The sequence below is a fragment of the Marmota monax genome, unplaced genomic scaffold, assembly GCF_021218885.2.
Source record: "Marmota monax isolate L192 unplaced genomic scaffold, Marmota_monax_Labrador192_F-V1.1 WCK01_AAM20220418_F8-fsc00071, whole genome shotgun sequence".
NCBI lineage: Eukaryota > Metazoa > Chordata > Mammalia > Rodentia > Sciuridae > Marmota > Marmota monax.
Window position 1 is genome coordinate 9,326,589 of NW_026695217.1, and position 24,188 is coordinate 9,350,776.

The 24,188-nt window shown below is 56.9% G+C and overlaps 1 protein-coding gene across 3 annotated transcripts in view; it reads right to left on the reverse strand.

Moving 5' to 3' along the window:
- Positions 1-24,188, reverse strand: part of Galnt2 (polypeptide N-acetylgalactosaminyltransferase 2) — an 87,384-nt gene that overhangs the window by 52,773 nt on the left and 10,423 nt on the right. Inside the window, exon 1 of one of the 3 annotated variants that reach the window (XM_046432059.1) lies at positions 4,066-4,125. The exons of 1 other annotated variant lie outside the window; for it this stretch is intronic. In XM_046432059.1, the coding sequence (XP_046288015.1) occupies positions 4,066-4,110 (45 nt within the window). In that variant the 5' untranslated portion in view covers positions 4,111-4,125. Of the gene's footprint in view, positions 1-827; positions 993-4,065; positions 4,126-24,188 lie in introns of those variants that run through there. One more of the 3 variants, XM_046432057.1, reaches the window with a different exon arrangement.

The following is a 24,188-nucleotide window of genomic DNA, read 5'->3' on the forward strand; positions in this document are numbered from 1 at the left end:
GAAACGCCCTAGGGACACCAGCCCCTCCCCCCACTAACCCCACGCCCCCAGCATGTCAGCTGGCTGCTCCCAAGCTCCCCTGCTCCTCAGGACAGTGCCCTAAGCCCCTTGTCTGACTGCTGCCTTCTCCCTGCCCTGCACGGGAACAACCACACAGGCTAGTGGCGCTCTCTTTGAGGCAAAGCAAGAAAACGACACATGGGTTTGCTTTAAAGTATGCCAGCCCCTTCCCAGAAAAGCATGCTGGGCAATGGACCCGCACAGCGCTGGAATGGCAGATCGCACTACCAGGAGCACTTCTGTGGCATGACACCCCCCCCCCATGTGGCGAGGACCAGAGCCACCCACTCGGAAGCCGACCATCCTCAGCTTTGGCCACAAGTGCACAGGTCGTACTGCATCTGTGCAGATTGGTGAGAGGAGCTGTATCCTCCAGTTTTGTTCGCAGGGATGAGCCAGGACCCAGCTGTGGTAACTACCATCTCCATGGACCACCAGGACATCCTCTTCGGCTTTCAAAAGTAGCCTGGCCTGACCCGTAAGTCACAGTCACTCTAGGTACAAGGAAGGAGCCATCAGGTCCAGCTCTCTGGAACCAGCACAAGAAGGCAGCTCCTCCCCAACCTTACTCCAGCAGCCTCAAGGTGGAGAAGCGCTGACCATGTCCACAGCCGCTCCTGTGGCCTGCCCATCCCTGACCACCCACTGCACTGATGGATGAGCACCCTCCAGACATCGAGGTGCAGCACTGCCTCCCGCAAGGGGCTGTCTAAAGGAGCCAGATTCAAGGTTGGCAATGGCGTCACTGAAAGCAAAGTTCAACTCACGCACGGGATGAAGAATAGCCGTCTACAGGTGAGTCCTGGAACAGCAGTGGTGCTGGGCACAGCAGGACATCCCAGCACGCCACCCTCGTGTGTGGCACAAATACTTGGGTGAGCAGAGCAACAACTGGGGCCTGGGGAGGCCACACCCATCAACAGTGTGTGGGGCGAACATTTAGCAGGCCATGAGGACAACATGCTGCCCAAGCCCGGAGGAGCCAGTGCTGGAAACCAATGCCTTCTCCTCGGCCCACAGCACCTGCCTCTGTAAAGACACCTGGCATGGGATGTGGGGAACGGGACAGGTGCACACACCGTGCCCGCTGCTACTGCCAGTGGCCATCCTGAGCTGCTTCCTGCCGCTGCTACACAACCAACTTCTCCTGTAGTAGCACCCCCTCCTCCACAGAAAATCTTAACTAAGCTTCTCCAAAAACCTTTACCATAATTGATTTTAGGACTATCAGCAAAAGAGTCTCTACAAAAGAGTTCAATGTAGGTAAACTTCCTATTTTCCTATTGCTTTATTACTTGGCCATTGGCCTGGAAGAGATCAGCACTCCAGGTGCTAAACACCCCTTGACTAGATTTTCAAACATTTATCCAGTATAGGTTGCAGAAGTGTGTTTGCAAATGTAAAGTGTGATTAAAAAAAAAAAATCCTTTAACAAGGCCTCTGGCCTTCAGCTGGGCTTCACACAGATGTCTACATTTCTAAAAGAAGTTACCAACTGGGCTCCATGGTAACGGCTGGCAGGGGGATGAAGGAAAGGGGAGAAGCAGCTCTCCCCTTCTCAGGTGTTGTCCTTGAAGGGTTAACTTGCCCAGAACAATGAAAGAAAGAGCTCCTTTTATGTGAACTTCTGCAGATTGTGAACTTCTGAGCCCCTCCTCTTACATGCTGGGTATAAAGTTCTGAAACTCCCTGAACTCCAGGTTCAGGGGGATTGAATGATTATAGTGAAAGCTTTGCCCTCTGAACCTGGCTATAGCCAAACAAACCTGCTTCCTGTTCCTACTTGGTGTCTTGCCTCATCTGTCCCCTGCAATACTCCAAGTAATAAACTTATCCAGGGAAACTACAGGTTCTTTGTCCTCACTTTTCAGATGCAGAGACAAAGCTAGAGATAGGAAGGCCCAGGCCTTGCTCATCACTGAGGGGGAGACAGTGTCTGGTCCCCCAGCACCCAGAGGCCCCTGCCAAGAAGGGACAAGTGGGCTCTGGTTTCAGACTCAGGGTCCCAAGGCCCCAGAAGCCAAACCAAGCTAGCAGTGTGCTCTCCACCAGCTACTAGAGATAGGCTGCTGCTCCAAAGAGCGGCCAGGGGCAAGGAACTAGGCACACTCCAACGGAGGGCACTTTCTCCTGGTGCACAGCCACTTGGAAGAGAACGCTGGTGCTAAGATGAACACAAAATGCACCACTTGTGGGCAGTCAGGGAAACCTGGCCTTCCCCGTAGGCCCCAGGTGAGGCAGAAGGATAAGTAGCAGCTGACCAGCAAAGGCAGGAGCAGGAAGCAAAATGGTGAAGAGTGTCTCAGGAAGGAGGTGAAGGCACAGGGCCCAGCCCACCTATGGAAAGTGATGGGGCCATAGGCTTGGGCTGTGCAAGCTGCAACAGCCCTCAGAGAGCCTGGGCAGAGTGCTGTGGGGGGACCATGGTGCACATGCCCAATGGCACCAGCTGCAGCAGCCCTCAGAGAGCCTAGTGGCAAATGTTACGGTCGGTGCACCTCACCATTTTAAGAAAGAGAAAGGATCACAGTGAGGGTGCACATGCCCTGGGGGTCACCACCAGCAGTCATGCGTGTTCTACATGCTCCAGGTCTCTGTGGGCTGCTCCAACACATGCATTCACCATGGCTGTGAGATGTTCTCAACACTGGCACCAATCCAGAGCCGGAAGGATGCAGCTCTTCAGAGCCACCAGGAAGGGCCAGGAAAACCGAGTCTGCTTCCAATAGCATCGCTGGGTGATGAGCAAGGGACCCTCCACACACGCTTACCCCCAGTGACTGGCATGGAGAGACAGCCACATTGGAATCGCTTTCCTGCTGAACTTCGAGCACTCACTGACACTGGGCAGACAGGTCCCTCCCTGTCCTCAGGCGGGAGAGCAGCAGGACACAGGAGAGAGAATGCCTGGCACACCTACAGAAGCATGCCACTCAGCAGATCCAGGCGGAGGAGCGGGGCTTCTCCCAGGCACACTCATGCACTCCCAGACCTGATGCTGAATTTCCTGAGCAACAGGTGGCAGCTTCACACGGGAGGTCACAGCTCCCGCACTACCTCAGGAGGGCAGTCATGGCCATCGAGACACTCTGTCCAGAGGCAGGGGGTGGTGCACAGTGGAGCAGAGCCAGGCAGGACAAGTCCCCGGCCAGACCTCCCAGCCACATTATTGTTCGTTTACACACACACCCTAACAGAGACCATCCAACTAGGAAGCACAACTGGCAGGATGATCTATCCCCTGAGCACAAGCCGCCCCTTCACACTGCCCCTGCCTGCTGAAGACCAGAGGCCAGCCCCGCTGCCTAGGGACAGAGATGAGTTGGCAGTTAGGAAGCTGGCGCCAGGACAAGGAAAGGGAGGCTGGGGAGCAGAGAAGCTGCAGGCAGCATGGCCAGCAGAAGATTCTTGTCTGGCTGTGTGGACATGGCAGCTAGGCACTGACTCTGGCCTGGGTAGCTGCCCAGTACCTAAATTCAGCTGGAGCACTTCATCTTCCTGGGCACTGCAGCACTCTGCAGCTCTGTGGACCTGGGAGGCCACGGCCATCACCAACCTCACGCCAGTAGGCATTTCCACAGCGACCCGACAAGCACATCTCCAGAAGGCCATAGACATTGGGTCACAAGGTGGGGGCAAGAAGATGTGGAGATCGGGCTCCCTTAACAGGCCCTACGCTGCCCACCTTCGGGCTCACTGCCCTGTGTGCAGCCCCCTGGAATGGCACACACAGGAAAAGCCCTCTCTTGCCTGTCCTCTGCACTGGCCACGTTCCTGCCACTTTACTGTTGGTGGAAGGGCCACTGGCCTGGCAGTACAGGCAACCGAGGGTCCAGTAGCACAGAACAGAAAGCAAAGGCTGTGCCAGCCTCAGCTGTACCAGGCAGCAGCCCACAGTGAGTGAGTACAGCCCCAGTCACAGAACCAGTCCTGACAGAGGTGTCCAGCACCACACCATTCCCAAGAAACTAGGAACCTGAGGAGGAAGAAGAGCTGCCAACATACCTGGGCTGTGTCCACGGGCACTCGGGGGCTGGCCTCTACAACCATCCTCTGCCCACACTCAAGAGCACATCACCTGCAGCTGCTGTCACTCAGGCACCAGGCTTGACAACAGGGTCCCCACGCACTGGATCTGGGCTGTTCAGTTCTGGTTTGCCCCAGCTTGCCACACTTGGGAAAGAAAGGCCTCCACACCTGTGTCCACACCACCAGGCCCAGGGCCAGCACGACTCAAGGGCTGTCAACAGGGAGGTAAGGACCTGCAAGTCCAGGCCACGCCACACAGTCACAGCATGGCCTGAGTGGCAGAGGCTGGGCAGTGACAAAGACAGGTGAATACCTCGTCACGAGGGACACACATGGAGGGCAACTGCTTCAGCACCTAGATTGAGACCTTCAGCTGGCACTGACCCTGGTTCTCACCCAAACCTGCTCACCTGAATATGTGACTCCAAGACAGGGTCCTCCACCTGCTCAGAAAGAGGGGTGTGGCCAGCTGAGTGCTGCAGGGTCTCAGCAGACATGCTGCTGAGCTCTGCACCCAGTGTCCCCATCAGGACAAGGCATGCAAGCAGAGCATGGCATACAAATTGGGGTGCTGCCCTCCTGCGTGATCACCAAACCAATCCAGCAGATAAAGGGAGAAAGGACTCAGGAGGCATCAGGATGAGGTGTTAACTGCTGCCAGATCAAAACTAAGGCTCTAGGGAGCAGCAGCAAGGACTTCCTCCTGGGCTGCAGACAATACCTCCAAAGCCTAGTCAACAGAAGCCAAAGGAGACTCGATTTTCATTAATGAAGGGAAAGAAAAACTGTGATTCGCGGCCCTGGAGGCTGCCTGGCCAACAACCCCCAGCTGCACCCTGTGGCAGGCCCTCCGCCAGCCAGGGCTGCTGGCCTGCGCACAGCAAGTGTCTGCCCTCTGGTGGCTCCCTGCCCTGCAGAGCAGACCCAGCCTTCCTGAGGCCTATGATAGAGCCCAGGGGAGCAAGGCAGGTAAGGCTGAGGCCTGCTGGTGCTCACTGAGTGCCATCGGGCTCCCCGAGGAGAGGGTGTGACGCGGGTGGAGGGGAGGCCAGCCTTCTTTTGCTCTGTGAAGCAGCTCAGTGGCTCTTGCCAACGGCCTTGGTCCAGCGAATGCCACTCACTCTGCTGTGGAGGCCATGGTGGTGACTGTGCCCACACATGCCTCGAGGGGCTGCCACACCCTAGTTCCCAAGGCTCCAGAACACAGCTCATTGGCAAGGCAGCAGTGTGACCTCTCAGGTGGAGGCTGTGGGTCCAGGAGGTGGTGGCCACATGCCTGCTGGAGCTCCCATCAGGAGCTGATGGCAGACAATCCTCTGGACTCAGGAATTCTGAAACACCAGGTTCAACACCTAGGAGCATAAGTCCACAGCTCCAGTGAGGCTCAGCCACATTCCTGAAGCCCCCTGCATGGGCCAGCCATCCAACACCGAGGAAAGGGGCACAGGCCAACTGGGCTTATTGAAGGCAGAAGGAAGTGAAAACATGGCAATGGGGTGTCTTCTCATTCCATCTGACAGAAGAGGACACTAAGGCTGAGCCTCAGGTCCGCAGCAATAAAGCCAAGCCTGCCACAGGCAAGAATCCCATCTGTCCTGGGGGCAGAAGCATGGACCACGGGGCTTTGAGTCTCTAGCCCCTGGTATAAGCTCCACCTGGAAACCAGGTCTGGCAGCTTCTGTGGCTCTGGCCCAAGAACCCGCTCAGCAGGGTCTACACTCCTGCACCAGCAGAGTAGAGACAAAAGTGGGAGCACAGGTCTTGCCTGCGATGGGCCCAGAGCAGTCACAGAGACAGTGGAGCTCGGGAGTCTGCAACATGAAGACACCATGCATCAGAGAACAGAACGTGGGTGTCAGGGACTGTCCTCCAAACCCCGGAGCCCGAGCCCCACTGCACACTCACACAAGCGTCAGGACCAGATGCCAGCGCCAGTGAGCCAGGGTGCTGGCCCCTGTCAACTGCTCAGAGAGGTGCAGGATGGGCTTCCACTGATTCTCCCTGGAGGTAAAATGATGGCTCATCTTTCAGCTCTGAGCACCTGGGTGCACAGTGATATCCCCTGGCTTTGGAACTGCCATCAAGAGGACTGTCAACACCCTCAGAGAGCTGGCCTGTGTGACCTCCACGACAGGGAGGTGGGCAGTCCCAGCTCATAGGGCTCACACTCCAGTGGAGGCAAAGCCAGAGGTGTGTCCAGGAGCCTGGACCAGACCTGGGCCCTCCAGCATTGGACCTGTGGGAAGAGCCCAGTACTGAAGTGCAGGCCACCAGCAGAGATGCTTTCTGTCACAGGGCAGAGAAGACAAGTGAGACGTCCTGAGCATCGCAGGGGAGAAGGGCTGGAAAGAGCCAGTCCCCAGCCTCAAGAGGAGCTGGTCCCACCCCCACCGCCATCCCCCCAGCCCAGCACCGGGATGGCCGCTCGAAGCCTTCAAATAGCCATTGTGCCTGGACCAGCACAGAAGGGGGACAATGGTGATCTCTACTCCAAATGCCAAACAAATTCAGGAGGATGAAAGGCAAGCCAGCCAAGCCCGCAAGGACACGTGAGCACTCACTACCACCTGACCTCCACGTGCGGAGGGCTCTCCTAGCCAATAGACGATGGAAAACTCAGGAACTGTGAGAATCTGACCATGTGAGTTCACACTCCCTGCTTAAAGCAAGTCTGGTGGAAACATTAGCAAAAGTGTCACAACCAGCTGGGTGTGGTGGTGCACACCTGAAACCCCAGTGGCTCAGGAGGCTGAGGCAAGAGGATGATGGGTTCAAAGCCAGCCTCAGCAAAAGCAAGGAGCTAAGCAACTCAGTGAGACCCTGTCTCTAATAAAATACAAAATAGGGCTAGGGGGTGTGGTTCAGTGGTCGAGTGCCCCTGAGTTCAATCCCTGGTACCCTGCCCCTCCAAAAAAGGTGTCACAACTTGCCACATGCACCCAGAACGAGGTGACAGGAAACCCAACTGAGACCAGCACCCACAGGGGACCTGAGGGACTAAGATCAGCACCTGTGGGAGGGGCTAAAGAGCACCACTGACACCAGAGATGTCCGCTGACCCAGCGTCCAGAGCAAGCCAGACAGCTCTGACAAACACTGAGGCATATGTGGTCCCTGCTGGGGCTAAGGGTGCTGGCACAGGTGGGGAGGACTGAGGCTCAGGAAGGCCATCCTGAGAGAAAAAAGGGTCTTCCAGAGCAGAGAGGCTGGGGACAAAGGGCCAGGAAGAAAGAGGCTTCCACCCATCATGACTTGGGCTCCTCTGACACTTCGGGGCACATGCCGGAGAGAAGGGACGACCCCCAGGGTCCTCGAACAAGGCCCTTCTCTAGCTCAGGACCACAAGCAAGCCCAGACACCAACCCCAACCCAGACCCCGGTGGGGCCTCAGTTAATATGCAGAGAGCCTGCAAGTGGAACAAGCCTCTAGGAGCTCTGTGAAGGCCAGCCTCGACGTGGCCTTGGCAAGACGGCTAAAGGCAGGATTTCGGGGAGATGGGAGGCAGAACTGGATGGATGACTGCACTGCGCTGGCCATGCATGCAGACCAGTGGTACAGGTCAGAACCTTCGAACCCCAGACTCTCGCAAAGACGCGGGCAATCAGCATATGCTGCTGCCACCCAGTCCCGGGAGTTGCCCCCTGTGAAGCCGTCGCCGAGTGGCTGCAGGGACCTCCACAGCAGGCTCCAAGGCCCTGGGCCCACCGGCAAGCACCTGTTTCTGAAAATGGGTAGCAACCAGTCTCAGCCTAAAGCATGGACACTGCGGGTGGCCGTGCTTGGTGACTTCATCCTTGGTTAGAAACTCAGAGGCTCTGAGCAGCATGGCCAGGCAGCAGGGTTCTGGGCATACTGCACACCCTGCAGCTCCTGCCAAGACCAAAGGTCATGGGAGGGCGCCATCTCTGCAGACACGCACACCCTTACAGCCACCTCCGCACGAGTAGCCACCGCACAGCCCACCTCGACCTGAGCCCAAAGGAGTTACCAACGAGAGGTCACAGGCCTTTTCACAGCCCGCCAAGAGTTCAATGAGCCACAACCCATACCAAGATGCCAACCAGCCTCAGCAGATGCCAATGTCAGGGGTATGTACAGACAGTGGTATGGACCACACACCACGTGCAAACACACATACCAAATCCACAGCTCATCCCCAACCACCATGTCCAGATGACAAAATCAGTGTTGCCAGGGCCTTCAAATGCTCTGCAGGGACACCCACAGGTACCCTTGCACGCTCCTGCACCCAATGGGTACCTGGACTGACCCCATACCGCAGAGGAGAACTGTTAAGAGGCACAGGTAAGAATCAGGAAAAGTACCAGACTTCCTGCAATTCGTCCCTCCATGCCGCAGAGAGACCAGCCAAGAGAGGCAGGCCTCAGACCTGGGGTTCGTCCTTAGCCTCAATCCAAGGAGAAAGCCTTCCTAGGAGAAGGGCAGGCAGCTGGCCCCTCGCCCACTGACATGCCCAGGAGGTGCACCGCCTCCCTGCCTGTGCATGCCTCGGGGCTGCCAACCCCAGCTGACCTGCTCTCAGAGTCTGCAGCCCACTTGAGAGCTAAGGGCAGCCCTGGAACCACGTTCCCACCACAGCCTTGCTGCCCTCTGCCCACCGGGTGGCCACACACAGCTCACTGCTCCTTCCACACCACTGTGGGCTGGTGGCACTCCTCCTGGGCCTCACCACAGACATGGTTCTGGGAGGGCTGGCCATAGGGACACCTTGGTGGAGAAGTTCCAAGCAAGCCACGTGGTGGTGTGACCCATATCCTGCGGCATGCTCCAGCCCCTCAGCCTGGGGCTGTCTTGCCATCTGTGGACCCAGAAATCCTGTTATTTTATCTGTAAATATTTTTGTGTGTGTTTGTAAATACTTTTGTGTGTATCTCTTAACCTGTAGTATCATAAGTCATATTTAAAAAGCAATAAACAAAGGCTCTAACGTTGTAAAATACTGTTCAAATTTTTTATTTTAGTTTTTTCATATTGGTCTCAAACTTGGGATCCTGCTGCCTTAGTCTCCTGAGTTGTTGGAATGGCAGATGTGACACTGTGTTCGCTGGTCCTCTAGATGATGATGACTGTCCTTCTGCATGCGTCTGCTGTTCACCTATCCCTAGGTGCAAGGCCAGGCTATCATGCAGCTGCCACCAGCCTCATGCCAGGCACTGTGCCGACTTTCCAGGTCTGTTGTTTGGTCCTCAGAGTGACCCTGGGAGGTGAGACCTTTGGCTTAGATCTTGAAACAGTGGAGGGCCAAGGCTAGAGTGGCAGGGCCAGCACCATGTCACTACACAGGGTCACTGTGCCAGGCCCTCAGGCTCTGGCAAGAGAGTCTGGCTCACTGTGACTCGGATGCAAGTGACACTGAAGGGACCACCACGGCAAGGGCACCACCACACCTACCAGAGTGGTGTGCACGCTGCGTGGTGGAGCCTCACACACTGACACTCGCCGCGTTGTCAGTACTTGGGACAGCCCACACGGCCCACGATGGAAGCCTCCCAGTGGGTGAGCAATCCGTGGCAGGCCATCAGGTAGAACTAAGGAGACAGTTGCTCCCAAGGCACAAAGTCACAGCAACCCTAACTGCCTGCCATCACGAGGACCAGGCCTGAACAGCCACTGGTGAACACAGCAGGTTCTGGGCTATGCTGCAGGAAAAGCCAGCACTGTGGAGACAATCACAGGCCAGCGGCAGAAGGGACGAGGCGGGTGGGGCAGTGGGGACAGGCAGAGTCTGAAGGCTTCCCGCAGTGAGCCTGGCCCCTACCCACAGGTAAGGAGTAGGACAGGATCCAGCCCAGCACGTTCGTGCAGCCCCAGACACACACTAAATGCACCTAGCGTGAACTACAGCCTCTGCATGACAGCATGATCTGTAGACAGGAGGTCACCCACAAGCAGGGTCCTTCAGCTGTCCCCTGGGCTCTCGGGGCCCAGGATTCTGGGGGTTGCAGGCCCGTGGGTATTTGAAGGTGCAGCTTCAAGAAGAGCAACTTGTACTCAGGGTGCCAGCATGGGCACCAGGCACAGCCTTGGAGGCACCCCACGTGGCACACCTGTCACTTCTCTTCCCAAATGAGACTGAGGCTCAGATGCAAGGGTGCCCACTAGAGAGGTACCCAGCTGGAAGCCAGGCAGGTAAGACTCCCATGTCCAGCCACCAAGCAGGAGGACCACTGCCTACAGAGGAAGGCTGTGAGGAGCCAGCGCCCCCCAACCCCCCATAACCCCACTACAGCCAAGGGGTCCTGTCGGCGACCCCACCTACCTGGCTGCGGGGCCTGTCAGACTGTGCAGAGGGGCCCAAGCTGTGGACAAGAATATGAAGCAAGAGGTCTGCCCACACCCAGAGAGAATCCAAGGGGCATGTTTCCTGCCCAGTGTGCACATAGTAGAGAGCAGGAGGAGCCAGAGAGGGCAGGGCCCGGGCAGAGCAAGTGGGCGTGATGCCCATCCTGACAAGCTGCACCTTCAAATACCCACCTTCACTAATTCACTGAAGAGGAGCTGCCCTCGCCTCACAGATGGCCAAGGTAGAGAATAAGCAGTGAACACCTAGCCAGGAAGGTCATGGGGTCTGGAGCAGTGGAGCAGGGCAGAGAAGCCAGGTGCCCACTGCATCTCGGCTCTGCACAGGCAGGTTGCACACAGCACTGCACCCTGGACTCTCCCCTGGAGACATCCTTCTCACCCCACTACAAAGACACATCTGTCTCATCACTCCACTGTGCTCCTGGTGGCAGCCTCCTCCTCCTCCTGCGCTTCCAGGACCAGCACGCTGTCTATAGCATACTCAGCCACACCTTTCAGTATTCCTCTGTCGGCACCTGCACAAACCGTGGGGACTCAGACCTGCCACAGCCACATGGGTGCAGGCAGGCCCAGACCCTAAGTGGAGGGAAGCCAGGCCCTCCGCTCACATGAACTCCAAGGGCACCGCACCCCAGAGGGAACCACCTCTAGTAGGGTTTGTGTGTAGGTACAGGAAGGCTTGTAGATGGCATTAAAAAAAGAAAGAAAAAGCCCACAATTATCATCAGGCCCAAGTGCAGTTAGCCTCAATCAGAGAGCACGTTGGGGCAGGTTCAGATGGCCTACTGGAGGTGGGGTGCCTCTGATCCCTGCTCCACCCATCACTCCAGAGTTGCTCCTGCCTGGCCAGCAGCATCTCCCCACAGCCACACACAAAACTGCATGGAGCCAGCTCGTGGGAGGAGACCCCCACCCACAGCGCCGCTGCAGCCACTCTGCAGCCACCCACGTCTGACCACAGCCAACCAGGCAGGTGATTGGTTTTTCTCCCCAGTCTGAGCCTGAAGATGGAAACCAGCTCAAGGTCACCTTTCCTAGGGACTAAAGGGGTGCTTCAGGAAGGGAAGGCAGGATGCTGAAGCCCGTGGCCAATTTCCCTGGATGGGAAGCCGGGCACTGTCCCCACTGCGCCAGGGTGCCTGGGGATGGAAAGGCACGAAGGTCCTCTGATGTGCAAGCTGAGACACAGAGCGTGACTGAGATCTACAAGGAGACTCCGTCCAGGTTCTGCAATCCAAGGAATGATTACCAAATCATAGAAGGATGCAGCTGGCTCCTCTCTGCAAACAGCTCCTCCTAAGGTTTTCCTGGACAGCCTTGCTGAGCTGGAAGAAGAGGCACTGGCCTCCAGGTGCAGCCCGATGGGATGGTGAAGCCTGTTCCACAGCGCTGCTCTAAACAGTCTCAGGAAATCACCACCTCCTGGTGTCACTGCTACAACAGGTAAACACGTCACTCCTCCCAGGCCAGGAGAGTTAGGGCACCTTCTCCAAGCTACCTTCTGAGGATGCCCGACTCCTCCTCTGGCCTACCCACTCACTGCCCCTCAGCAGCTCACTGTCCACCACCAATGCTGTCACTCCCCAGAGTCTGTGTTCTTCAACAACCATGAAAGCCCGGGAGGGATGTAATCTGCTCCTTCCCTCTGATGAATTGCCACACCAAGGCCACGCCTGTCCCAGTAGGCCTGCGTAGCCCCTGGAGGCATAGGCGCAATGTCCATCTACCTTGGCAAGCAATAGTCCTTCAAGGACTCTGAGATGGAACCCTGAGGAGTGAGCCTTCCACTGAGAGCTCTCCCAGGAATTAAGCCCAGTGCTAAGGCTGAGAGGCAAAGAATTTCCAATACACAGCTTCACTCCTGAGGCTTAACAGCTGCATTTGTTGGAAGCTGCAGCCTTTTTGGGCAGGCACTCCCTGGGCTGCTCCTCTCCAGCCTAAGAATCCTGGGTAGCCAAGTGGCGCTGGAGACCCCACAATAATAAGCACGTCCACCTGCCCTCGGGGGCTTCGTCCAGCATCCCCTTTCCCACCTTCAGAAGGGAGAGTCAGCCTGTGTTTCAGGGAAATAGTGCTTCTTTTGAGTCTTCTCAGTCCCTAAAGCCCACTGGCCCAAGATCAGTTCCTCTGTTGGATAGTCTGTCCACATCACCTGCAGAGGGGTTTCGCAATCCTGCTCGCCCCACCTTTAGGAGTGAGCATGACACAGGTGTGTGCATGAGCATGCCTCCCACACTCCCTACACAGGCACACATGTCTGCACACGCGTGTGCACTGGCATGAACACACATGCACACATACACGCTTTGGATGGACGCCCTGCATTCCCAGGATGCTGCTCTAACCTGAGGTCTTTGTGATCCTCTGCTCTTGATGCCTGCTCATCTGCAGCGTTAGCTGAAAGACACCCGTACCTCCAGGACTGCTGAGAGGATGGAGCGCCACCCTGGTGTCCCCACACCCACAGGGCCAGGTTTGTGGCCAGTGCAGCCACCCATGTCCTTTAAAGCCATTTGAGAAATCCCTAAACATGCCTTCAAATTCAGAAAACAGTGTTTAGGCAAGTTCCCTGGAGTCTCAGAAAACTACCATTGCCACAGGACCTGGCCCTTCGTCACTCACTTACTGGACAACCTGTTGACTCCGGTTTCATGCTGCACACGGCGAGGAGCTGGTAATGCAGTGTGGAGGGGCCAGGACGGTGGCGGACAGGGTGCCAGTAACCAAGTACTCTCCTGGGCAGACCTGACACTAGGCCTCAGGACATCCCACAGGCTGTCATGGGAAGAGGTTGATCCTTCCTGAGGGTTCCAGGCTCAAAGGGGACTGAACCCTCTGGGTTCAGTAGACTGTTGCAGAGAGGGACACTGTCCACAGCAGCTCCTAACATGACTGACAGCATGCTTGGCAGCCATCACCACATGGCAGATGCCCCCCCAGGAACTGAAGTGATCACAGCTAATGCACAGTGGACCTTCTCAGGCAGAACGCTGAGAGGCCAGATCCCAGAAGGACTCTCAGGAACCAACCTAGATGTGTGGAGGGCTCCCCGGAGTGGAGGTCTGCAGGCAGAGCAGCAGGGCTGTGGACACCGGGGCCTGGGGAAGCACTTCACCAGCACACGAAGGTCTCGAGACACTGTAACACAGCATGTGCCAGACTCTGCTGACCCCACTGTGCTCCTGCCATCCCACGCCCTCATGTCAGGGTCTGGAGTCCCAGACCATGGAGGAAGAAGCAGAGTGGCCTGTGCCCATGAGTGGCCACGGGCAAGATGGTGCCCTTGAGGAGGCAGGCCTGTGCAGGCAGATGTGGCACTTCAGCCAGCAGATGCATGGGCAGGGGCTGGAGCCCCAGGGAGGAACAGGAGCTATAGGAGCTGAAGGTCTCTGCTCAGAAGGTGAAAGCCACGGCCAACAAGGCTACTGGCGCTCTGGGCTCCTCCTCTCACACAGGGACTTGAGATCGGGAGCACTTCCACCAGACACAGTCTGGCCTGCTTGAGTCTACTGGCCCATCAGGTCCACCTCAGATAAACCACCTCGTGTCCAGCACACATCTTGGTGAACCCCAGACATACCGCCAGGCCTCAGCAAGTGTACCCTGGGAACGGACAGACAAACCTACACGCTGCAACTCAGGAGCATATGGCCTGAAAACAATGCTGTCCCTCAAGATGGACCTCTCACTTCACAGGGAGGGGAGCCCAAGGAGGAAGAGGAAGTGTCCAAGGCAGCAGAGTCCATGGCTCCCCTCCTCCACCCAGGCCAGGGAATCTGGCGGCCCCAGGCCAGGCTTTGACCAAAGAGCTACACACAGCCCCATCTAGTTTAATTCTGGCCACGCAGAGTGAGGATAACGTGTCTGAAGCTTCTAGAATCAAACCTGCCAAGTCGCTACTGGAAAACTTATCATCTGGTATGAACACTCAGAACTAACTGGCTTCGACTAGAGCATTTGCACTCCTTCCAGAGTGTGCTCCTACACGTTGACTCTCTTAGCTGCTGAAACCGAAGCAGAACCAGATGTGGCCTGGCAGAGGACAACCTGAAGACTCTGCACCTGGGAGGGGGACAGAGCAGGTCCTACAGCGCTCCCCCAGGAGAGGGCACCCTCTTCTCCCTTGGAGGACAAGGTACAGAGCTTTGTTTTAATGTTAAAATGTAAGGAAGAACAGTGCAAGATCCAAGCGCTCACTCCAGGCGCCATCCATGCACACGTCACAGAGAGGCTCAGCCTCAAGAGGAGGAGCACTCAGGCCCTTGCCACACGAGGATCCTGAGGACCAGCACCAGGGACCCGCATGACTCCAGGTACACAAGCTGAGCACGACAGCAGAGTAGAGGCCTCTGGAGCCGCAGGAATCACTGTGGGGACAGCCAGCCTGGGGGAGGAGAGGGTTTTGGAGTAGGTAAACGGATGCTGCACAGACACACACTCAATGCTCAGACTGCACACTTAGGCACGGTTAAGAAGACAGATTCTATGTTCCCCGTGTTGGGCCACAACTTGGGGATGTTTCTAAAGCTAGCTCCCCTTCAGCTTCAGGGACCAAAATGAGTTAACACATACAAATGCATTTTGCATAAAGGAGAATGAACATTTGTGAATGCCACTACATAACCAGATTGCACACAAAAGAATAGAGGGAAGCCACCAGCCAATCTCAGGGAGGCAAGACAGGTTCTCCTGTGCACAGAGCAGTGGCTCAATAGCTGGACCACATCTGTCCCTAGGGCTCAGCCCTCGGCCTGCCCAGGCCCTCCAGGCCCTGGGCTGGAACTCTGCAAACATGCTCCCTCCTCTCCCACCCATCCACCTCCCCATGAGCTCAGAGACTGCTCACTCCAGGAGCCATTCCCGTGTGCTGGTGTGCTAGCTGGGCGAGTGAACCTCCCACAAATTAAGCCTAAAAAGAAAGTGTGACCCGCAGGTTGCAGGTCTCGGGTCCTCTGATTGTATGAAAGTCAACCACATCAAACCACTGAACTTGTCCTGCCTTTGAGGAGAGATGGATGGAAAGACATCAAGGAGATCCAACGAGGACAGCAGTTCCCACCGGCACCCAGCTGCCAAGACTGGGGGGACAGGAAACCCGAACTGATCGCGAAACGAGGAACCAGCCGGGACAACTGAAAAGGAGCCCCTCCAGGAAGACAGAGCCGTAGAGGTGCTGGTGGGGGTGCTGCAGACACACCAGCCTCAGGCAGAGGTAGCCTCTGCTACTTCCCCCAGGACCCATGCACATCCAGGTCACCCAGGTGAGGGACAGACACGCACCTGTGCCTCCAGCTCAGTGCTAGAGTCTTCTTAGAAGACAAAAGTTCCTCTCAGGGCTCAACCAACCTGGCAGGTGCTAGAAAGACAGCCCTGGGTTTCAGCCTTCTTAGAACCAAAAACCCCAGGCAAGGCTGGCTGGCCAGTTGGGGGGAAGGATTTGTGGCCCATTCCCATAAACAGGTGGCCAGGCAAGCTGCTTGCCCCACAGCCTGGCCAACAGCACTGGCCACGGGAGTCTCAAGTCTTAAGTTCTCTCCACTCGGAACCCTCAAGGCCACACCATGGAGAGTGCAGGTGTCTGGTCCTGAGGCCCTGGCATTCTGCATGTGGCCTTTCCCTCCGCCATGCTGCCTCCAGGGACCTCCACAGGGCTTCCTTCTCTAGAACAGCCTAGACACCCCACGGCAGGAGAGCTGGGCTCCAGGAGGAAGCAGGGCTGCCAGGCTGGAGGCCCCCAGGCCATGTCTAGAGCAGCTGTTCAGCCCAGACTCACAGGTGGGGACAGCAAGGAGAAATGCAGGACACTGGGGTCACCACCCTCCAGGTCCCTTGAACTCATGCAGGGCGCTGACTCCAAGGTGGTGTGCAGAGTTCCCGAGAGACAGCAGCACAAGTGGGTCTGGCCCCACCCACCACTCTGCTGTGGCCTGAGGCAGTTTCTTCACCTGTAAATGGGGTTACTAAACATGCCTCTTAGGGGCTTTAATATGGTTCACACATTCAAAGTGCCAGATGGGCCACAGGGAGTCCACCTAAGCCCAGAAAGAACAGAGGCACAGACCCATGGTGGCGACCACTGCCCAATTCTGTGCCAGGTCTCACTCACCTAGTGTGTGAAGGATACTAGTCTCTGGCCTCCCTGACTCCTGACCGCAGTCAGTCCAGCTCAGCCGACATGGTTGGGGACGGGTAGCAATGGTGTGAGGCTATGTTCTCTGCCGGACAGAAGGGCCAGCCTGCAACGCCAGGGGCAGCCAAGGCCATGAGCTCCCTGCACCACAGCCCCCCAGCTCTACTGCAGTACCCCTCCTGATCCTGCCACCTGCGAGGAGCCACCAGCACTCCCGACATGGCAGGTGCAGACCAGAAAGCATGCCCCGTCTGTGGAGGGGGTGGCACTGGCCCAGCAGATCTGCTTCGAGGTCAGAGCTCACCACCAGCACCTCCACCTGCAGTGCCTGTCTCCCGGGGCTGTCCAGCCCACACTGTTCTTCCTTAATCCTCTGCTGAAATAGGCCTTCCAACGTCAGCCACCCAGGTTTGTCAGGCAAATACAAGCATCCAAGTGCAGAGCCACCAAACATCACTGCCAACCTTGAGGCTGAGACATAGGCGGCAGCTTGCCTGAGTTCGCAGGCTGGCAGAGTCCAGGGCAGGCTCACACCCCTCGCCAAGGCCTGCCATCTAGCCCTGCTCTGTGGCCCAGGGAGTGCTAGCCCACAGCCCCTGTGCCTTACACCAACTGCCAGGACTGCAGGGTGCGTACTGCATAAGGTAAGCTCCAGGCAGAGGTTCGAACAGACGCCCTGTGCTGCCCGCTCAGCTGAAGTCATCCACCGTGCAGCCGCCACTGTGTTCCATGACCTTTGAGTTGGCGCCAACAGCCTCTAATCAGCTTGGAGGCTGTGACAATCTCTTCTCAGAAAATGAGAACCGCGGTGACCAACGTGCCCCTTCCTGCTGCTACTCCCAGGGCCCCACTGTGCTCTCCAGAGGAGCCATCTCGGCCAGCGTCAGCTGACATGCGGAAGCAAGTGGGCCTGGACTCCATGGGTTCTTGAGACATGTGGTTGGCTCTCGCACAGGGCGAAGCCCTGAACAGAGTCAGCTGGGAGGCGCCGGCCTCCTCCACCCTGCTTCCCCATCCTGTCCCCTGCCTCACCCCCACTGATGTGGCCCTGCACTGCCAAGCTTTCGTCCGTGGAACTTGGTTCACACTAGGCTGCTTTTTCTAGTGAGCTGTGAGCAGCCTCTGAGAAATGCAGCTCAAACACAGCACCATCCACAGAGGTGTCCCAGAGTCTCCCCAGGCAGGGACAGGGGAGGCCAGAAACCTCAGCCTCTAAATACAGCCAAAGAACCAACAGCAGTAGCCATGTGCAGGGCCTCCTGGGGAAGGACTCAGCCTTGCTGACACCTTAGGGACGGGGCTGATGAGACTGTCCCAGAGGGAAACCAGGTGGCCCTGGCGGGCGCCTGAGCACACCACCCACCAGCACCAGGGAACAAGAGCCAATTAACCAGAAGGCTGTTTTGCTAACCATGGACTGAGGGCTCCAGAGAGAACTCTGGGACCACAAAGCTCCCATGCTTTCCAAGGAGGGGCTATGACGTATGTGGTTACCTAGTAGCCTCAGTAGCTGGGTAAGGCTTTGGGGAGCAGCAGCTGCAGCAGGCAACTCCCTGTGTAACTGGGGAATAAAAGGAGGAGGCTGGACTCACGGTGCCTCTGCAGCCCAGGGCGTGCCCCAAGGTGGGCACTGCTGGGCTGGTGCTGGCACCTCCAAGGCCACAGGAGGCCAATAGAGGACCAACCCTTCATCCAGAGAGAGGCGCTGCTTCTACATGCACAAACTCCCCAGGCTGCAGAACTGCCGTGGAGCCTCCAGACAGACAGAAGGACATAGCCTACAGAAAAGTCTGCTGAGGACATGCACCAGCAGACAGACCCTCGGGCATGTTCTCACCCCATCAGACTTCCAGTCTCAGACACCAACATGCAAACCCCAGTTCTGGCTGACAACCCAAGGAGAAGTGATAGCTGAATTTCCAAGCCTATGCATCTGAGACCCCAGACACGGGGCTACCTCTCCAGGCTCAGCCTGAGTGGTGAGATGTCATCTGGCTTGACTGCACGTCTGGTCACACATGGCAGACACACTGGAGAAAGAGCAGGTCTTCTGAGCCCCCACTAGCTCTGCCAGCATGCCACTCACAGCAGAGAAGAGGGACAGGGACACAGAATTTCAGCTCCCATCTCCTAAGTTCTGGCCTGTTCCCAGCCAAAGAGCATCTTGGGCTGGGAACTTCAGGGCCCTCAGAAGCTCCACATGTATATCCCTGCTCTTCCCACCACCAAGGGTGGCAGGGGCGCAAATGCCAGCTCTGCCAGGGCCTCCCTGCAGGCCCACGTTCTGCACATGGCACGGAAGAGAGGCCACTCAGCATGGGGACCCCCAATGCCAGTGTCCTGGATCACAAGAAGGCTCCTGTTCCTCCTCCACTCAGTGGGGAGGTGCCCCTGAGGAGGACCTAGGAGGTACTCAAACCCATACATCCTGACAACAGACCCCAGCATGCGGGACCAAACCCTCCGAGGAAAATCCAGAGAAAAGCTGGGAAACCATGATGAGCCATGGCTTCGCACTCGCAGGGATGGCTGCTGAGAAACTCAGGCAGCACGAGAGCTGGCAAGGAGGTGGGAGCCAGTCTGCTATGGCAGCCTGTGTGGGGACAGCGGGCGCTCCTTGGGTGGCAGAAACAGGCACCAGGGTCAGCAGCCACTGGCCACAGACCTGAGAATGAAGTGCAGCATCCTGACAGGCTCCACCCACGTTCAACGTGCTGCTCCTGCCATGCCAGGACACCCATCAGGTGCATTCAGCCTGCAGCGGAGAGTCCCATCACAACACGTGCGCAAGCCGCGCAGACACTATGCTGGGAGACACACAGGTCAGGGGTGCTTTGAGCCCATGTCCCCAAGGGACCCGCGTGGTGCCTCCAGAAGGACATAAGCCTACAGAAAAGCCAGCTGGAGCCAGGCAGCTCCAGGCTGCCCACCTACCTCCCCAGGGCACTCCCAAAGGCACAGGAACACAAGCATGGTGGGGAGGGAGGGACGCCACTGCTTAATGGCTGCAGATCTGCTGGACAGACCAGTTTACCAAACTCTGGCGAGAATACATGGGACTCCAGAACCTCACACCTATGACAATAAGACACAAACTGCTGTGTTTTCCCCACAAAAAGTTAAAGCACCTCTGGCAAAACCACAGAGAACAGTGAGGTGGAACCACAGCCAACGGCTGAGAGACCCCACCCCGTCCTGCTCCCAAGGGGCAGACAGCATGGCCTTCCTCCACATCGCCTCTGTGTGGCCTCCGTGTGGCCTCCGTGTGGCCTCCACATGGCCTCCGCACGGTCTTCATGGCAGACAACAGGCCTGGGCCTTCCTCATCAGCCAAGTCGTCAGCAGCAAGCCAGCAGAACCTTGCCAAAGACCCGTCCACGTTTCCCTGAGTGTAAACGCCAACAATGAGTCTCCCAAAACAGAGACGACCCAAGCTGGAAGCCAAGGAGATGGCTTGTGCACACTCCCCAGGCCCCACAATCCTGAGCGCTGCTACCCAAAGGTGGAACCTCAACAGTGTCTCCCACCAGCCAGCCCTGCCTTGCAGCCTGCCCTGAACTGGGTAGGGTGGGTCCTGGCTTCTGTATCTGCCCAGCGTTCCTAAGGTGGAACAACAGCAAGCTGCAGCAGAAAGCAAAGGGCAGAGATGTGAAGGCAAGGAAACTAACTCAAAAGGAGAGGCAGGCTAGAGGCAGTAGGAAGGGGCCGCAGGCTTCCCCAGGCCTAAGGGTTAGTTCTAATGCAGTAGCTTCACCCTGAACGTATTTCATTTGTGGAACTTGATAATTAGTACTGGGCACTGGATGAGGCAGCTCCTAAAACATGCACACCTGGCATGCCCCAGCAGGCTGCCTGTTCCCTCAGGGGAGTGCACTGGTCTGGGCAAGCCGGGCGGACGCTGGGCTGGTGCCTGCTGCATGGAGAAGGGGCAGGAGTCAGCTCTGGCAGGGACATCCGTCTCCCCTGCAGACACCTTCCAGGTGAAAGACATCACCCCGGAAGGGAGACCTCACATGCTTACTCAGCACTCTCCCCCTAGGAGTCTGGGTGCACGGCAGGTGCTCACCTGATCCCATGAATCCTCCCAGCAGCTCTACACAGTAACCCCAGATGATCCACATTTTACCAAGGGCACAGCTGAGACCTAGAAGGATACCTGTCCAGGACACACAGCGGGTGGCAGGGCTGACACCTGAGCCAGGCAGCTCCAGGCTGCCCACCTACCTCCCCAGGGTGCTCCCAAAGGCATGGAAGGTAGTCACACTGCTGAGCAGGAATGCAGGGTCCTGATGCTTTTCCCAAGCCATCAACTGCTCAAGAGACCCCGCCCTGGGGTCAATCTGCACAGACTCCCTGCAAAAGGTATGTCCTAAAGAGGTGTACCTAGGAAGTGACGAAGAGCAAAAAGGAAAATGCTCCTTTCACAGCCGGGCCCACAAGAACCCCAGTAACAGGAAAGCCCCAGTCTCCGACACTGGGTTGGCCCTGCTGCAGCAAATCCTCCCACGGGGCCTGCCTCTGCTTAGGCTCCAGCATCTCCACTGTATACCTCCCTGCCCCGCCAGCTGGCCACAGCATGAACACGGAGCCAGGCCCTCGCAGCCAGGATTGCGTGTGTCGCCCACCCTCCCCAGATGCCCTCTCCCCAGGGCTCGTGTGCAGTGGTACTCCCACAAACTCCTTGGGCCACTGAAGACAGGACTGTCTTGGTTCCTCCTCCAGAGTTCTAAGACCATCAAAGCCCAATTCAAGTCCCACTCAAAAACTTCAGCACATCCCCGCACCTCAACATGTGGGCCAGCTGCAACACCTCTGCAGACTGCTGGCACTGCTACCTCTGCAAGCAGGGCCCATTTCTCTCAAGGCAATGATGCAGGGTGACCCCCATGGGCTCCAAGTATGCCTCAATGTCCCCAGCATTCCACAAACAAAGCCCACTTCTGCCCTTTAGGTCTAAGCTAGGAGTCAACAATGTTTCAACAGAGCTCTCTAAACAATGAGCTGAGACTGCAGCACTGAAATAACCAGAGAGAACTCCAATTGTCCCCTGGAGCAACAAAGGAATGACCCTCAGACCCAACCCTGCACCCAGTGCACTCCTCGAAGGCAGCCGGACTGGTGCGCATCCAGACTGTATTTCTCTGGAGAGGAGTTGGCAGGAGGAGGGTCCATGGAACACTCAGGAAGAAGAGGGCTGCCAGGAGGGGACTGCCTGAACAGCCTGGTGCCTGGGCCTGGGCCTGGCCCCACCCAGCCCAGCAGCCCTGGGTAATCTCTGCTGCTCAAGGGAAGAGGGACTGCCCCACTGGCAGCAGCTGGGGGACCACCTCAGAGACTCAGTATGTAGAAGCCAAGGTCAAGGACAGAGTCACCAGCACCCCATAGGGAGGTCCTGGGCAGGCCCCACTCAAGGGTGTGTATACCCCAGACCTGTGGGGGACCCAAGGGCAAGGTGGGCACCCTGCAGCACCCATTCCCAGCTCACTACAGCCAAGCCACAGTTATCCACAGGCCCACTCTGCCCTGCAGTGCCCAGGAATGTCCACTGGGCTCTGACCCATTAGAGGACCTTAGAAGGAAACCACATGGCCCTCCAGACATACACCTCTCAACTTCTGCTTCAAGGAGGAGGGGGCCTTCCCAGGTCTATGGCGATTCTAGGCAGCCGGAGGGCAGGCAGGGGACAGGGAGGAGGTGGCCCTCCTGGGGCCTCCGCACCTGACTTACATCCTCAGCCCAGAAACTCACACCTGCCCTGTGCACCTCCCCCAGGCCAGGGGAGCCTGGCCTCAGCTGGCCCAAGGCCTCCAGGAAGGGAACCTGAGCATGTGAGCACACAAGTAAAAGGGGCCCTCACCTCCACTCACTGCCTCACACAGGCCCTGCTCGAGCAGGTCCCGGAGCTGCCAAAATGACAGAGGGCCTAGGGATGGCCAGGCCCTGCCTGGAAGCAACATGCTTCCTCAGGACATTTGCCATCATAGGCCGGGTGGCACATCTGTGAGTCTGTAGCAGTTGTAAGCTATCTTAATTGGCAGTATCAGAAACCACTCCAATACCTGACGGTTTCAGAAACCACTCCAACACCTGGCTGGCCCACAGACCTTGTCCTCGGCCCACGCAGGGGGCTCTGTGCACATGTCACCACTGACCTGTTTTCAACTTCTCACTGACAGTTTCAAAAGCAAGCCAGAAACTGAACAACTGAAACTAAAAGAACATTTACCAATAAAAACCTGGGGGAGAGTTTCAAATAACACACCATGTTCAGACAATAGCTCAAGAGGATGAAAAAAAAAAAAAAAAAACAATTACCAATCAGTTTAAAAATTAATTACAGTCAGCCGTGGTGGCCACACCTGCAATCCCCACAGATTCAGGGGGCTAAGGCAGGAGGATCGAAAGTTCAAAGCCAGCATCTGTAATGGAGAGGTAGGTGCTAGCAGCTAAATGAGACCTTGTCTCTAATAAAATACAAAATAGGGCTGGGGATGTGGCTCAGTGGTCAAGTGCCTCCGAGTTCAAACCCCAGTGCCAAAATATATATATAAAAATTACACAGCCACATGTCTAAAACCCACATCCTGGTATAATTTTTCAAAGAAAGCTACAAGCAATGAAGAGGTGCAACTGGGAAATGATTTGTAACCCAGCATGGAGTGGGAAAGGCTTGGGCCTGCGGCTCCAGACAGGGTCTTCTGGGCCACATAGCTGCCCAGGACCCTGACCAGCCTCCCAACTCTGGGCTCAGTTTCCTCACCTACAGGAGGAGTGAGGGCTTCAGGAGTCCCTTCCCCAGCTCCTTCCCAAACAACCCCTCGCATGGGACGGGAGAGGACGAAAGGGGACTGGCAGCTGGCTCCACAGGGCTCGAGGCCTGCAGGGTGCCATCAGCCCCCCACCTCGTCACACAACTGTCAACACCAAGCTCCTAGCATGCATGCAGGGCCTCCCTGAGCCTCTATAGAGGCAGAAAGGTGAAGCACAGCATGAGGGCTTAGAGAAGCCTGAGGCCAAGGGCTCCAGAGAGCCAGAACTCAGCCCGACACCCGGCTCCAGGATCAGGCTGTGGCCCCTGTGCTCTGACTTCTCTGCCAGGTCTCACCAGGCTAGAGAGACACCGAGGCCAGCCGATTACCAGGGGCTCCGTACCTGTTTGCTCTGGGCGCTTGATATCAGAAACAGGCACAGCTGGTTCCAAATCCTGTGATGGCTGCAGGGAGCGACCTGACCTCGGACACTAGGCCTTCCCCCAAGGTACCAGGACTTGGCATCCAAGTGGGCAGAGTGACGCTGTTAAAGAGCTGCAGCCGTGGATCTCAGGGCCTGACCATTCAGTCTCTGCCCAAAAAAGCAGCCCCAGGCCGCCTACTCTTCGGGGACCAGGCTTTGCTTCCAACAGCTATGGTGCACCTGGCAGCAATGTGGGCATTTTCTAATGCTGAGCAGAAAAATAGGCTGATAAGATAACCAGAGACACTGCTTCAGGGCCAGCTGGGCACACGATGCCACGAGCTCTCGATCACCAGTTATGGAGGAAAATCCTTTAAAGTAGAACTCAGCAACATCAGGTGAGTCATGCAATGCACATGGGCCAAGCCTATAACCCAGCAACTGGGGAGACTGGGGCAGGAGGACCACAAG